Source organism: Procambarus clarkii, chromosome 44 (assembly GCF_040958095.1).
Source record: "Procambarus clarkii isolate CNS0578487 chromosome 44, FALCON_Pclarkii_2.0, whole genome shotgun sequence".
Classification (NCBI taxonomy): domain Eukaryota; kingdom Metazoa; phylum Arthropoda; class Malacostraca; order Decapoda; family Cambaridae; genus Procambarus; species Procambarus clarkii.
This window is the reverse complement of record NC_091193.1, coordinates 8,527,109-8,542,824: the sequence shown is the minus strand read 5'-3', so window position 1 is coordinate 8,542,824 and position 15,716 is coordinate 8,527,109. Positions and strand designations below refer to the sequence as shown.

The window sequence follows — 15,716 nt, the reverse complement described above, 5'->3', positions numbered from 1 at the left end:
TTTTGAAACTTTTTTTGATATGTTTAGAATGTGTCCCTGGAAATTCAGCTTGTGGTCAATGAGAATGCCAAGGAATTTGCCATCTAATTTGTTACAAATTTGGGTATTGTTTATTTTGAGATTTATTTGATTAGAGGATTTATTGCCAAACAGAATATAGAAAGTTTTGTCAATGTTAAGGGTGAGTTTGTTGGCAGTTAGCCACAGATGGACTTTATTTAGCTCAGTATTTACTGTGGCATTTAGAGCAAGGGGATCAGGACTGGAGTAAATGAAGGTTGTGTCGTCAGCAAATAGGATTGGTTTGAGGTGTTGGGAGGCATTTGGAAGGTCATTAATGTAGATGAGAAAGAGGAGAGGGCCAAGTATGCTGCCCTGGGGAACACCAATGTTGATGGGTAGGGTGGGCGAAATTGTATTATTCACAGAAACACATTGGAGCCTGTCAGTAAGGTAGGATTTGAGGTATTGTAGGGAGTGTCCTCTGACACCATAATGATGTAATTTAAGAAGAAGGTTTTGGTGGTTGACAGTATCGAAAGCTTTACGCAGGTCCACAAATAACCCAACAGGGAACTCATTTTTATCAAGAGCTGTATGAATCGAGTTAAGCATACTAATAAGTGCATCGTTAGTGCTTTTTTTGGGCCTGAAGCCATATTGGCAAGGGCTAAGTATATTGAGTTTGGCTAGATATGAGTAAAGCTGCTTATAGATTAGTTTTTCAAAAATTATTTCTCATTCACCCTAATTAGCTATTTGATACATTAAAATTATTGCTTATCATTATACTTTGTTACTATTATTATATAATAATAATAATAATTTATTTATTATTCATTTATTATTTATTATCAATTTATTATTTATTATAAAATAAACAAGTCCCCCACTCTGAGCGCGTTTTCTTCCAACCTCAGAAAACTAATTTTCTGCGGTTGGAAGAAAACGCGCTCAGAGTGGGGACTCGTTTACTTTATAATAGTAAATAATAATTAATAATAAATTAATAATAATAAATAATAAATTATTATTATTATATAATAATAATAAATAATATAATAATAATAAATAATATAATAAATAATATAATAATAATAACATAGTATAATGATATGCAATAATTTTAATGAATCAAATAGCTAATTAGGGTGAATGATAAATAATTAGTGACTGTAATGCATAACAATAAAGTATTAAAGAATAATTATAATGAATAATCATTATAATGATAAAGTATTAAATCAATTACAATTAATAGTTACATCTATAGTTAGCAATTGAAAGTTGCATTATTTGAATTTACACTTATTACAATTCATGGTAATATTTCTTAGCTATCTGCATGCTTATTACTTTGGGGGTTCCAGCGGAGCACCTCCAAAGATACCGCAAATGCTTAGCAAGCTAGAACAAGTGCCCCCTGAGCCTGCCTGTGTGTCATCCCTTGGAAAAGAAAACAGGGGATGCAGAGGATCCCGCGAGGAGGGTGGGCGTTTTATAAGTGAGGCAGCTGCGTGTGTGTTGAGAGGAGGGTGGGCGTTTTGTAAGTGAGGCAGCTGCGTGTGTGTTGAGAGGAGGGTGGGAGTTTTGTGAGGCAGCTGCGTGTGTGTTGAGAGGAGGATGGGAGTTTTGTAAGTGAGACAGCTGCGTGCGTGTCGAGTGCATCGAGAACAGAGGGCCCTCCAGTCTGTGGGCAGGGCTTATATAAACACTGGCTCAATGCACACGCAGCTTGGGCAGTTAGACGCATCTCCCAGACCTACGTCTTCTTCCCTCAGAAAACCCACCGCTTTTAGGAAAAGCAGTGTTCTTTTCTCGAATGGTCCTCGCTGCTTTATGATCGATGTCCAAGATTGATTAAGGTTAAACCAACCAGGAGGTGGTACGGGCATGAATAGCCCGTAATCGATGTCCAATTGGAGGGCCTCAAGGTATACCAGGCAACTCTTGGACGTGACCTTGTGAGGGCTATGACATAAAAGGCAGCGAGGTGCGGCAAAGCACCCATCATTATCTCTATCTGTGTGATCTGTGTTGCCGAAGTTTGCACAGCATACTGCATTACGGTAGGTGAGGCAACCATGGCCCAATAGATGGCAAGCATAGCATAGTAATACAGGAAAGTTGTAGGGCTGGACCTGATACGAAGTTCTGTGTAGTGCCACCCGGTCAGGTAGGGGGCCCGTCAAACTTTACATGAACCATGGGTGTCGGCCCTGCTGCTCCACGAATCCTGATAATTTCCAGTAATCCCGTTGATGCACCCTCTAATACCTGCAGAGCGGCCTGGATGCCATTCACTTCAACACTTTGATCAATTGGGCCGATCTTTCCATACCGGGCCCCGAGACTACTCATGCGACAATACCTGTTGGCACCCGACAAGCCAGTCCCCCAACATGATAATGTCGGATAGCTGGACGTGCAACAGATCCTCCTGTCTGATGTGTAACTTCAGTGCTGCACCCCTATCCAGGGACCGCACGGTCTCAGGCAGGCAATGTAGCCACAATACCGAAGCCTCAATTACTGCGCTTAAGGTACGAGGATTCATAAACACACACTGACCTAGTGTTGACTGAATTAGGGGAACCACAAACGAGGAATGAGATACCACAGGAGGAAGGTCTTCTGAAGGCAAGGACATCCTCTTAGCATCTTGGTCTGGGGCAGTTAGCTTGCTCATTCTCCAACTGACATTTGCCTCTCTGGGACTATCTACGTCCAAGGCAGTATGCCCTGGAAGTGCTTACGCTCTGGGAGGCTCCGGCTTTCCCCGGTGCTGTGAGAGCCTCCTGGATAATTGCAGTGAGCACACACTAGCCCAAAGAAGCCAGCCGAATTCAAAGATGAGTTCTTGATGAGTGAGGAAAGAAAGCCCAGCCAGGAGCGTTCAATCAGCGAGCCAAGATGGTGACCATCCGGGCGAATCCCGAAGTAAATATGTGGCAAGTGACGTCATAGGAAGTCGACGGTCCAAGCGATAATGTTGTGGAGCAATTTATCCAAGATATATTATTGCCTGGAGTGTTTGCTGGCATATCACCCTCCTGTACACAGTGATCCAGTCGTTGCACTGCTATGCTCAAATTGCAGTAAATTTAATTGGTGATATTAACAAGTAGAATGCTTATTTATAATAATATCTAACATAAATAGCCACAAAACATTTAAGATATATTAAAAAAATATTGTCTGAAAGTTAAATCAACTCCATAGGACAATAGTTTTATATAGAAACTAATCGTTATATTTTATTGGTATGCATTTGCTATTTAAGCTACCCCATGTCTTTTTGCTCATAGAATACTGAACCTTACACGTTCTGTGATATCTTGCTTAATTAATAGAAATTAACAAATAAAGCTTATATTTGTATGTTATCAGAAAGGTAGTGATAAAATCGTTTTTGCGAATCCATCACATAGATTTGGTCTTATTAGATAGGAAAGATATTCATATTTTAAAGAAGGTTTCTTGGCCAACACTCTCCCTATCGATGGGAACTATGACCTTTCGAAGTCAATGTTGATTTTATCTAGATACAGTAATAAATGCAAGTTTTTTTATATCAGAAAGATAGAAATATAAGCTACATTTTAAATCTTTTGTCATAAATATAACTGAAGTGAAAGCAAAAATATATGTATTTTTATAGTTACTTGATGGCTCAAGGAGTGAGTGTGAAGCCCTACCCACCAGCCAATCAACCGCCATACAGAGTGAACAGTGCGCTGATCAGACGACGAAGGCCTTGGGGAACCCACCGACGTAGAAACTGGCACCAAAGGCCTACTCTGACCAATAGAGGCCCAAGCTCTGGCACGACCCAACCGAGAGGACCAAGAACGATCCCCTGGAACACCAACAAGTCTGAAATAGGATGGCAACTGGCCGAAGCAGCCGACAAACTGGGCAACGACGTCCTCCAGGAACAACAGAGGACAGAACAGCGAAGAAGACTGTAGAGCCAGGGCCCAAGCCAAATCCAAAGACAGCCAGCATGACCTACTGACACGTGAAGACGAGAAAAACGTGGAAACTGCATCCCAGAGAATCGGCGCAAACAGCTTCAGTAAGGAAGACGACGCCACAGCAGCCGAAACCAGAACCCTAGCCGAAGGCCCTTTCACTCATCGCCCCCACATTCTCCGAAAGCCAGTCCGTAGAAAGCTCCAGAAGACTGAAGAAGTGCAAGACTGAGGCCAAATGACTGCGAGTCCAAAGGTCCTTAGCTGCCAAGACAGACAGCAGAAAGAGTGAGAACATAAGCATGCAACTGGACCAGACCCACATCATATGGAATCACAGGGGCAAAGAGGCACTCATTGAGGAACTCGAGTGAGCCCCCAAGAATACCTGCAACACCGAAGAAACCTCCCACCACTCAAGGGTGTGTGTACGACAAAAGTCATGCCAAGCTCAAAGAAAGAAAAAGGGGCAGTCTGCCAGCTAGAAGACTCCGGAACCATCAGAGGCATAAACCGGGTCTCGCAGGAGGTACATGTCAAGGGCCTCCCGAACCTCCCCAGTGAAAATCCGAGAGGAAGGAAACCTCCGGAAAAACGAATACAAGAAACCCAAAGGCACCTGGAAACGAAACCAGAGGATTTGGAGCCGCACCTAACTCAAATTCATATTGGGAAGGACTGGCAAATGCTTTGTTATAATTGACAAATACAAGACTATATCTGGAGTACAACCACCCACACCATGACTACCAAATTAATAGCAGCAATAGCAACATTACAGCAGATTGATGAAGAAGAGGACCTTAAGAGTCAAAATCCACCACTCATTAAAAGTTGCAAAACAGGTGGGAGCAGCAGTCAGAAAAGCTGACCAAACTCTTGGGATAATCAAGCATACTTTTGACTACATATAAGGACAAGAAGGTAATGGTTCAACTGTATAAATCTCTAGTGCACCCCATTTCGATTACTGTATCCAAGCATGGAGACCTCATTCTCAGAAGGACATAGCTACTCTGGAAAAGGTGCAACACTGGACAACAAAAGTCATTCCAGAGCCAAGTCATCTCTCCTAACAGGAACGCTTGAGGGCCACAGGGCTTACACCACTGCAAACCAGGCATACCAGGGAAGATATCATTGAAACTTAAAATACTTTGAACTGTCTAATGACACCATTACTAAGCGTGCTGAGCAGATAGGGTAAGGTAGAGATGGTCCGCCTCAACTGGTATACATCTGGACAGGGGAAAAAAAAAAAAAAAAAAGAGCCTGTTGAGTGGTACTCATACAATGAAAATGGTCTTGTGCAAGGATGTACCTTCTGTTACAGTGGGAGGCTGTGCCATTAGCTTTATGCATTACAGGCAGCATTGTGCATACAACAAGTGTGGGCTTGTTCGCCACATGGCTGCCAGTTGCACCATGGAAGCAGTGGATCACGTCAATGTATTTCATAAAGATTATTTCCCCCCCCTCCCCCTCTGTCAAGAGGATTTATCTCAGCAGCATGTGGAGCATGGCGGCTCTCTGCTTACCCCACATTGGAGCCAACAGACGCAGTGTTGTTGATGGCCATGCCTTCTAATGATGCTTCCTGTGCTAGTGTGTGGGCTGCCCTAAAAGTCTCGGACTGTAACAGTAATCCTAATGTTGTTCAGCCTGCGATTAAATGTCATACTAAGTCTTTTGAATATACTTTTTTGAATAACAGGTTAGAGTAAAATAATATATGTATTTGTTAACTTTTAATAGTACAAACTATACATGGCTTAAGTGAACAATTATATTTCTCAGAGTTTCAAGTGTACTTTCCAAAATACTGCTTATCAATGTTTTTGATCCAATTGTGACAACCCATCAGATTATTCTGAATAAGATACTTGAAAGTATAGGGATTAATATTTTCACTCTCGAGGCGCGCTTCCTCCAACCGAGAAGCCTCAAGTGTTTCTTGGCTTACCACCTCTGCAGGAAATGGCAATTTATGGGCAATCAACTTCAGTACTGGTTTTACCTGAAAGTAAAATATATGCAGATTTAAATTTTTCATTAAAATATGTCTGAAAATTCCAATAATAATAGTCATATTAATACTCAGTCGTAAACAAACAGTCTACTGTACTAAACATTTTACTACAGAAATACAGTACAGTATCACTAAAAGTTAGAGAGTTACAAGGGTTTAGAGAGTGGCTGTCCTGAAACACATACACAAAGAGGCAGCCACCCCTGAGTTAACACCTGCATCAGAGTAGCTCCAGGATATTTGAAATTCCTAGTATTGTAGGAATGACCGTGGTTGATGACCGTCAGTGGTGTCCCAAGAAACATAAAGGTGTAGTGTATTTGAAAAATAGGTGAGACAACATGAATGTGCCAGGGGAAGTGAAATTAATGGATGAGAAAAAGTTGCATAGTGTAAACAGTGCAGATGACAAAATTCAAGATGGCAGCCAGCAAGAAGAAAAACAAAATGGAGCTAGATTTTGGTGGATTCACTGAGGAAAGCATTAATACAAATAGTCTACACAACAAGTTGGCAAAATTGGACATTATTGTGAACTTTATCATGTAGAAATAATCAGTAAATTGAGAGAAAGTAATGACCACTTGAGTACCACAGTATCTTATCTTAAAGAGATAGTGGAAGAATTATGGAAGGATAAGAATCAATGGGAAACTAAATGCAAAGTCACAGAAGATGACTTGCTTCCCTGCTGCCACTTTTGTAGAGTGGAACTAAGTTGGCCTTTTTCCACACATCAGCTACAACTCCTGTACACAGGGATGCCTGAAAAATGAGTTGAAATAAGTAAGTAATTATCAAAAGAAGGCACCAAACCGGGAAGGCTATGTAGCACCATCAAATGTGCGGAATAATCAGAGGGCACTAAATATCACCAAGGATGCCAGTACAAGAACAGAAACGCATAAGGCGAACGATATCAAAAGTATCCAATTCACCAAGAATTGTATTGAGGGACAAGTGACCGCGAAGGACAGTCGGAAAGCAAGACACACGCTCGTCCTGGAAGTCAGAACATTCAACAAGGATATGCACGACCGTACGAGGGACAATGCAATTAGGACAATAAGGAGCAGGGCGGCGCTCCATCAAGTGACCATGAGTTAAGAGAGTACGGCCAATATGCAACCTCGCCAAAGCCATTTCCCATCGCCGGTTACGGAGATAGGAGGATAGCCACGAGGACACACAACTCTTGAGAGTACGCAGTTTGTTACCAGTAACAGACGACCAATAAGCCTGCCAATGGGAAAGGATGGAGGAATGGATAAACTGGTAAAAGTCGGAATAAGGAACACCTTTACGAGAGATGGGACAAGAGCGGACAGCTTCCCAAGCGGCAGCATCCGCACGCTCATTTAAAGAGACACCAATATGGCTGGGTACCCAACAAAACTCAACCCACTTAAATTTACTGTGAACAAGAAACAGCCAATGCTGGATCTCGACAACCACTGGATGAACCGGATTAAAAGACCCCAAGAGCCAAGTACGTACCAAGTACGGCCAAGATCTTGAAAGATCTTGTCTTAACGACCATACTTTCCCTTCCTCATCACCTTGTAATTTTCTATTAAGTTGTATTCACCTAGTTGTGCTTGCAGGGGTTGAGCTCTGCTCTTTCAGCCCGCCTCTCAACTGTCAATCAACTGTTACTAACTACTATTTTTTTTCCTCCACATACACACACACACACACACACACACACACACACACACACACACACACACACATAGAGCCCAGTAGGCTCAGGAATCTGTACACCAGTTGATTGACAGTTGAGAGGCGGGACCAAAGAGCCAAAGCTCAACCCCCGCAAGCACAAATAGGCGAGTACAAATAGGTGAGTACACACCCAGGAAGCAGCCCATAGCAGCTGTCTAACTCCCAGGTACCTATTTACTGCTAGGTTACAGATGCATCAGGATTAAGGAAACTCTGTCCATCTGTCTCCGCCGAGTGCGGGGATCGAACCCCGGTCCCTAGGTCCATGAGTTAAGAGCGCTGCCCACTCGGCCACCAAGCCCCTGTGTAATTACTTAAGTGTAGTTACAGGATGAGAGCTACGCTCGTGGTGTCCCGTCTCCCCAGCACTCTGTCATATAACGCTTTGAAATTACTGACGGTTTTGGCCTCCATCACCTTCTCATCTTCTTCTGTTCACACACACCTTTATGTGTGTGTGAATGTGTGTGGAATCTGAGAAAATAGACCATACACAACTTAAAAAGTATGTAGAAAGGAATTACAAAACTAATAAAGAATGAGATGGTTTTGAATAAAAGATGTCACAAGAGGAGCACAAAGAGCCTTGTGAGAGGAGAGTATGTGTCGCTTTCCTACTTCAAACTTGTTTTTATTTACATGGATGGTGAAATACTACAAAAAACTGTTCATGACCTTTGTGAGACCAAACTTGGAATATGCAGTAGTAGTAGTATGGTGCCCAAATCTCAAGAAGCTTATAAACTGGAAAAGGTGCAACAGCATGCTACAAAATAGCTTCTGGAACTAAAAAAATAGAGTTACAAAGAGAGACTAGAGGGGGCTAAACATGCCAAAACTAGAAGAAAGAAGAAAAAGAAGTGATATGATCACCACTTACAAAATATTAATGGGAATCAACTAAATTGACAAAGAGGAATTCCTGAAACTAGCAACTTCATGAACAAGACAACAGATTCAAGCTAAGGAAATAAAGGTGCCAAAAAATTATTAAAAGTTTTCTTTTGCAATCAGAGTGGTAGACAGTTGGAACAAGCTAAGTGAGAAGGTGGTGGAGACCAAAACTGTCAGTAGTTTCAAAGCGTTATATGACAAAGAGTACTAGGAAGACGAGGCATCACGAGTGTAGCTCTCATCCTTTAACTACACTTAGGTAATTACATCATGTAATTACCTAATTACCATAATTAAATAATTACTTAGGTAATATAATTTAAATTTACTTAGGTAATTACACACAAATAACATACCTCTTCAAAGGAGCATTTGCCACCCATTTCTATAATGACTCTGCCTGCTTTTACTGGTGTCACATAGTGATCAATTCCTCCTTTACCACCGCCCATTCTCTTCCCTTGACCTTTTCTAGTGATTGGCTTCCAAGGGGCTTCAATCCTCCATACAGCAAACATCTTGTTGACATCAATCCTCCTGGCAATACCCATGCGGATCATCTCTAGGTGTCCAAATTTCAGCATCCCTCCTCTTTTTGCCTGCCAAAAGGAAAAGCATACCTATATTTCATGTATTCTGATGCAGTATTTAAGTTTTCATTGTTTAAGATATAGAAGAATTGTTTTAACTTTCAACATATTAAAACATGTCCAGTCTATTCATACAAGTGACTCATTTGGCGCTCACATTTACAACACAGTACAGTACTGGGTATTGAAAAATAAATTAAAGCCAAAACACAATACAGTAATTTAGAATTAAATGCCTTATATTTTATGAAACAAAAGAATACCATATCAAGGAGAAGAAAGGGTGGCAAAGGAGAGGAAATGGTGGCAAAGGAGAGGAAAGGGGTGGCAAAGGAGATGTGTTTCTGAGTATATCTTTGAGTACATCTGTATCTTTATGAGTGCCTATGTAAGTGTCTCTGAGTGTTTCTGCAAGTGTCTCTTGAGTTTTTCTGTGGGTGGCTCTATGAATACCTGCGTGAGTCTCTCTGAGAGAAAAGGGTGGCAAAGGAGAGGAAAGGGTGGCAAAGGAGAGGAAAGGGTAGCAAAGGAGAGAAAAGGGTGGCAAAGGAGAGGAAAGGGTGGCAAAGGAGAGGAAAGGGTAGCAAAGGAGAGAAAAGGGTGGCAAAGGAGAGGAAAGGGTGGCAAAGGAGAGGAAAGGGTGGCAAAGGAGAGGAAAGGGTGGCAAAGGAGAGGAAAGGGTAGCAAAGGATGGAGAAGGTAGTAATGATAATGGTTGTAGTGCAGATGGTTACAGTGATGAAGAGGATTGTGTAAGGTGTAAATGATTACAGTGTTGAAGGTTGTGTATAGTGATTACAGTGATGAATATGGTAAGTAATGGTAATGTCTTCTCACAGACATAATAACATAGGATAAAACCCACACGTGTGTATTTGTAAAATTTATGTAAGGAATTTACACCAAGGTTTTTGCACTCTCCTGAGTGCTTTGTCAAGGTCTGAGTGTGTGAATATAAATAAATATTGTGTTAGTGAAGAGGTAGGTTCCATTACCCGAGCAACGCTGGGTGCCCCCTCAAGTTTAGTTACAAGTGAATGTCTGAAATTTAAGAGCTTATGATATTTCCCTGACCTGCAGGACTCAAAGATTCTCACAGCTTGAGTTCCTTACAGGTATTGGTTGCAGGTATTTGGTTATATATCAAATACGAAAAAAACAGCATTGAATGTAATGAAACGCCATTTTCTGGGCGAGCCCCCGGAGGCTCCCTGGAGCATACCGAGCCGACAGGGGTACCTTGGTTTAAGAATTTAATCCGTTCCTGGAGATGGTTCGTAACCCGAAAATTCGTAAACCGAACGAATTTCACCATAAGAAATAATGGGAAATGAATTAATCCGTTCCTGACTCCCCAAAAAACTTCACTTCAAAGTAAATTTTATACCTAATTCACCCAAATCTTCACTACAAAAGTATGTTCAAGTTATTACTTACCCTTGCTGATGATTCCTGTTGGCGTATGGAAGATGGTGAGGAGGGGAGAGGAGGAGAAGTGTTACTGTTTGGAAGAGGAATCCCCTTCCATTATAAAATCAGGAAGTGAAGATTTCTCTGGAGTGCACTCTCTGGCACGTTTTGCCTGCATACCACTAGGTCCTGGTTGTGGCTCACTGCTTGATTTTCTCACTTTTCACACAAGGAAATATTCCATTGAAGATTGGTTTTCCCTTCTTTGCAACACTTGTCTGTAGTGAGTTATCACATTGTCATTGAAAAGATCAATGCAATGGCCTACTACAACTTTCTCTGAGTGATTCTTTTCAGGAAAACTTTGCAGTCCTTCCCATACTGCACACATTTTCTTAATTAATGAGGAAGGGACATTCTCTACTGCCTCCTCTTCCTCCCTTGAAGATTTGTTGGACTGCCTAGCTAGTTCAACAACACAAGTACCATTTTCATGTTTACCAATGATCTCTTGTTTTTCCTCTATGGTCATTCTTACATGTGTATTCTTGCCTTGAACCTTACCACTGGCTTTCTTGGGACCCATGGCGAGATATATAATAACTTTTATACTCAAATAGCCAGAAAACAAAAAGAAACTGTAAATCCTTGCGAAGAATTCAAGCGGGATAGTCACTGGGTGTGAGGCTTTGGTAAACTGAGGCGCGATCGTTGTACCACTATGCGCTAGGTCGCCCATACGAGTATCAACAAACTCGTATCCCAATTCAAATTTTCCGAACAAATTGGGCTCGTAACCCGATAAGTTTGTAAACAGGGATGTTCGTAACCCGAGGTACCACTATATATGCTATATTATTCTGGGGCTTCAGTCATGTGGAGTTCTGCCTACCAGAAACCACAAGCCAGAACCTGGTTCACACAAAGAGGTGCAGGGAGCAATGGCCAATGAAATCTCCACTTTTTGAGAATATATTCATGTCTGCCATCAACAGTGGTTAGGCACCCAGAAAGGTAAGCCTCCCAAAACAAACCCCAACTGGTTGAAAATTACAACCCAAGACCGAACAGAGCCCAAGAAAAACAATGCAACATGTCCCCCCTTTGCGGAGAAGGGGGCCCCGCTCACCCGAGCCGGCCGCTCACCCACTAGTTCAGAGACTGAGCAAACAAAAAATAAAAACTGTCGACCAGAGGGAGGGAGGGTGCCAGGGAGGGAGGGTGCCAGGAAGCCTCCGGGGCTCACCCAGAAAAATGTTGTGTCATTACATTCAATGCTGGCTTTTTGTGGGGAGCCCCATCGGCTCCCTGGAGCTAGATACCTAAAGATAAGTAAGAGAGGGATTTACCCGGGAGGTGGCAGCACTGTGTGCCTCATGACGAAGACAGGACAACTGGTTGTAACCGATGGCTCAAGGCCACACAAGGGCGTTGAGGGCCCGGAACGTCCACAAGATAATAGGCGGCCAGGACCCTGTTCGACCTCCAAAACCCCCATGCTCGAATGTTAACCCAAGACAGCATCAAAAGCTGCAAACTTCCGAAAATCAAGGGCACAAGGGTAGACTGCAGGCTGGCTTGACTTGATAACCCTGCGGACGACCTGATAGACCCCGAGCCCTGGAACAGGAAATGAGGGAAAACGGATCAACCTAAAGCGCGTCCTCAGACACAGAACCCGAAGCGCACAGGTAACAGTGGAGAGCCGCAACTGGACACAAAACATGATATACCCCTGGCCTGACCAACCAAGCATCAAGAAACCACGGACCCCTCCTCATCGTCGGCCCATCGTCTCATTCTTCGCCAGAAAAGAGACGGCTGCCAATGAGCAAAACGATCCCCAGAGCCAAAGGAAAAGCTATATGCTAGAAGAGAGCAGGAAGCTTCCCAACCCGACCCCCCAAAGGCCAAAGCCAACACCTTCCAAAAGCAATCATGAACCAAAGGAGCCACAACAAACCGAGGAGAAAAGAACACCCGATCCAAAGACCAGGACAGCTCAGGCGGCGCATGAGCAGGCCGGAGGTGAAAAAATGCACGAGAGTGCTTGTGAAATGGAGCAGAAGCAAAATCCACCCTGAACGCAAGTTGGCACGACTTCACCAGCACTGCACAATAAGAAGAGACGGTATTCTGCATCGGATGCCTGTTCTGAAAAACCAAGAGAGAAAGGACAACAACCGATGAAGGGAAAGAAAATGGCGAAAAGACCGCCAAAAGACTTCATACAGTCACCGAGAGGAAGACCACAGGTGGGACACCTGCAGAGAAGTCACCTGATCACCACACAAATGGTGATACACTCGCGTCAAAAACACCAAATGTGAAGAGCAGAGCAGTAGGGCAAACCAGTAATGGACGTCACTGGCCTAACCTGCCAAAAGAAGCAGAGTTGCAGAAAATCTCGGGTTCGGACACTGAGCAAGCAGCGCCTGAAACCAAGGCTGGGCCAGCCACCAAGGAGTCAGGAGAATCACTCGCCCCTGAAAGGATTCGAGCCTCGCCAGAACCCAAAGCAACAGCTGGACTGGGGGAAGAGGTAAAAGAACCACCACCTCGACCAATCCAGCTGAAAAGTGTCTACTGTGAATGTTTTGCAGTCGGGGAAGGCTGCCACAAGTATAGGAAGGCGCCGAGCCAACGCAAAGAGGGCCACGTCCAGGCACCCAAACGACCAGCAAAGCCAACAGGAGTCGGTGTCGACCGTCCCACTCCGTGACAGAGAAATAAACCGAGACAGGGCGTCTGCCAGGATGTTGGACAACCCTCGGATGTGAACCGTACGAAGAGCTAAACCCCAAGAACTCAACAGAAGAGCCACTCGAAGCGACCAGTTCCAAAGAGCCACGGACTGAAGTGACACCCTCCAACAGTTAGTGGACGGGGGTCGCTTCAATGAATCACTGGGAAACAGTCCGAATGGAGCCAGATCACAAAGCCCCGAGTGACCTGAATCCGCCACAGTGAGAGCCACATCGCCACGAACTCCTGCACTGTACCGTGAGCCTGGCGGAATGATGGACCCCAACCACCTGAACCGGCCTGGGGAGTACTGGTCACAAAACCCCAGCCAAAAGACGAGGCAGCCGTGAACACATTGAACAGGGGAACAGGGAGGCACCAAGGCACTGAACTCTGAAAAACCTGAAGAGGAAGCTGGCGACACAGCAACCTACGCAAGACCCCAGGTGGAAGAATACAGCGATCGCGAGAACGTCGGAAGGGACTGCTCCGAAGGAACCAGAACAGAAGCCGAAGCCAAACCAGATTCGGCAGGAAAACCAGCAAAGCTAAGTTCAGACTCCCGCACAGCTGCTCGAGCACCCGACGAATGACTCGGGACCCCTCTCCATGAACATCCGAAGGCACGGCCACAGCCAGAGCAACGGCACAGAAGGGAGTCTTCCCAGGAGCCCTTCCGGGTACACGGAAGACGTACCGTGCGCGCTCTGTTAAAATCGTGACATTAACCGGGATTCTTAGGACTACTGCCATGGATTACTGATTACAGACATAACAAAGTGCATAGTGACCCACTGGAAAATTGAAAATAGTCATTAACAATAGAACTTTGTGTTAAATAGAGAATAAACGGGAGACCACGTGTGAGCCAGTGAACGAGGCTTTGTGTACATGCGTGTATTAGGAAAAAAAAAATAGTGAACGGTGATTCGTGGAACAGTGATGTGGAACGGGTATCACAACAACATATAAGTTGGAAGTGAATATTATAAATATAGAATACTAGAAATATAGAATAGCGGCAAGAGGTAGTATCAGTGGTTATAAATCGGGTAACTGGAAACTGGTGACATCAACCTGGGACAACAAGAGGTCACCTGTACAGACCGGGGGACCAGCTTCGCTACCCTACGCTAAGTACCTGCCATAAAGTTTGAACAAAATAACATACATAATATTACAAATATACGGTATACATATAATATTATAAATATTAAACATATAAATATATATATACATATAATTTTATAAAGAGTTAAAAGGACTGACATCAACAAGTGATCCATACAGTGAATCTCAAATACAACAACGTGTCAACTGTACAGCCTCTGGGACCCTCACTCTCGACCGTGCGATAAGTACTGACCATACAGTAGAACAAATAAACATATATATTGTTACAAATATACATATAATATTATAAATATATAGATATATACAACAAAACAAGGCAAAATGGGAGTAAATAAACAAATTTGTGGCCACTGTAACAACTCCTTAAAGACGAAGGTAACGGGAATTGAATGTTATATCTGTAAGACTAGATTCCATTCGGCTTGTACAGGAGTGAGTAACACTACGGCACTGAGAGCTGGCCACTTGCTCTGGGTGTGTAAAAATGACCTGCCAGCTTGGAATATCCTAAAAAACCTTCTAGATAACATGACGCATGATCGGAAAACATCATTCATTGGAAGCCTACCAGCCATCCAGAAGGAGTGGGAAAGGAACAACAATTCTAATATACAAGGGGCGGAGGCTATAGTCCGGGATGAAACTGAGGCTGAAACTCAGGAAGTTGTAAACTCTGACTCAGTAGGCCAGGATGTAGATGACAATAAACTAGAAAGTGTACCAGACAGCACTGACAGCTCGATAGGTACAGACACTACGACGGTTCCCAATAGAGCAATTCAGAACAGAAGGACAGACTTATGCAAATTTTATGCAAAGGGCATATGCAGACATAGATATGCTGGTAATAAGAAAGGATTAGAATGCAGTTACCAACATCCCAAAAAATGTTTAAATATGCGTAGGAAAGGTGAGTGTCGATTTGGATCAATATGTAGGTTTTTCCATCCTGACATGTGCCAAACCTCACTGGAGGACAGAAAATGCTATGACCTCAGCTGCCCACACTTTCACGTGAAAGGCACGGAACGCTACATTAAGAGTGGCAAGCAGGATAATGAATTTGGAGGAAACTATAAATTTTTTATACCAGACCGACAGAGAATTCAAAAGGAGCAGCATGGAGAGTGTATGGAACTGGATGCCAGATCCACTTGCATTCCAGAATTACAGATACAATTACCCACCAAAAGGGAACTACAACTATGACAGACA

The 15,716-nt window shown here is 43.3% G+C and overlaps 1 protein-coding gene across 2 annotated transcripts in view; it reads right to left on the bottom strand.

Moving 5' to 3' along the window:
* Positions 1–5,707: 5,707 nt before the first annotated feature.
* Positions 5,708–15,716, bottom strand: part of mRpL16 (mitochondrial ribosomal protein L16) — a 45,951-nt gene continuing 35,942 nt past the window's right edge. For both annotated transcript variants that reach the window (XM_069300625.1, XM_069300626.1), the window contains exons 4-5: positions 8,979–9,221; positions 5,708–5,991 (exon numbers count right to left, since the gene is read on the bottom strand). In XM_069300625.1, the coding sequence (XP_069156726.1) occupies positions 5,776–5,991; positions 8,979–9,221 (459 nt within the window). In that variant the 3' untranslated portion in view covers positions 5,708–5,775. The remainder of the gene's footprint in view (positions 5,992–8,978; positions 9,222–15,716) is intronic.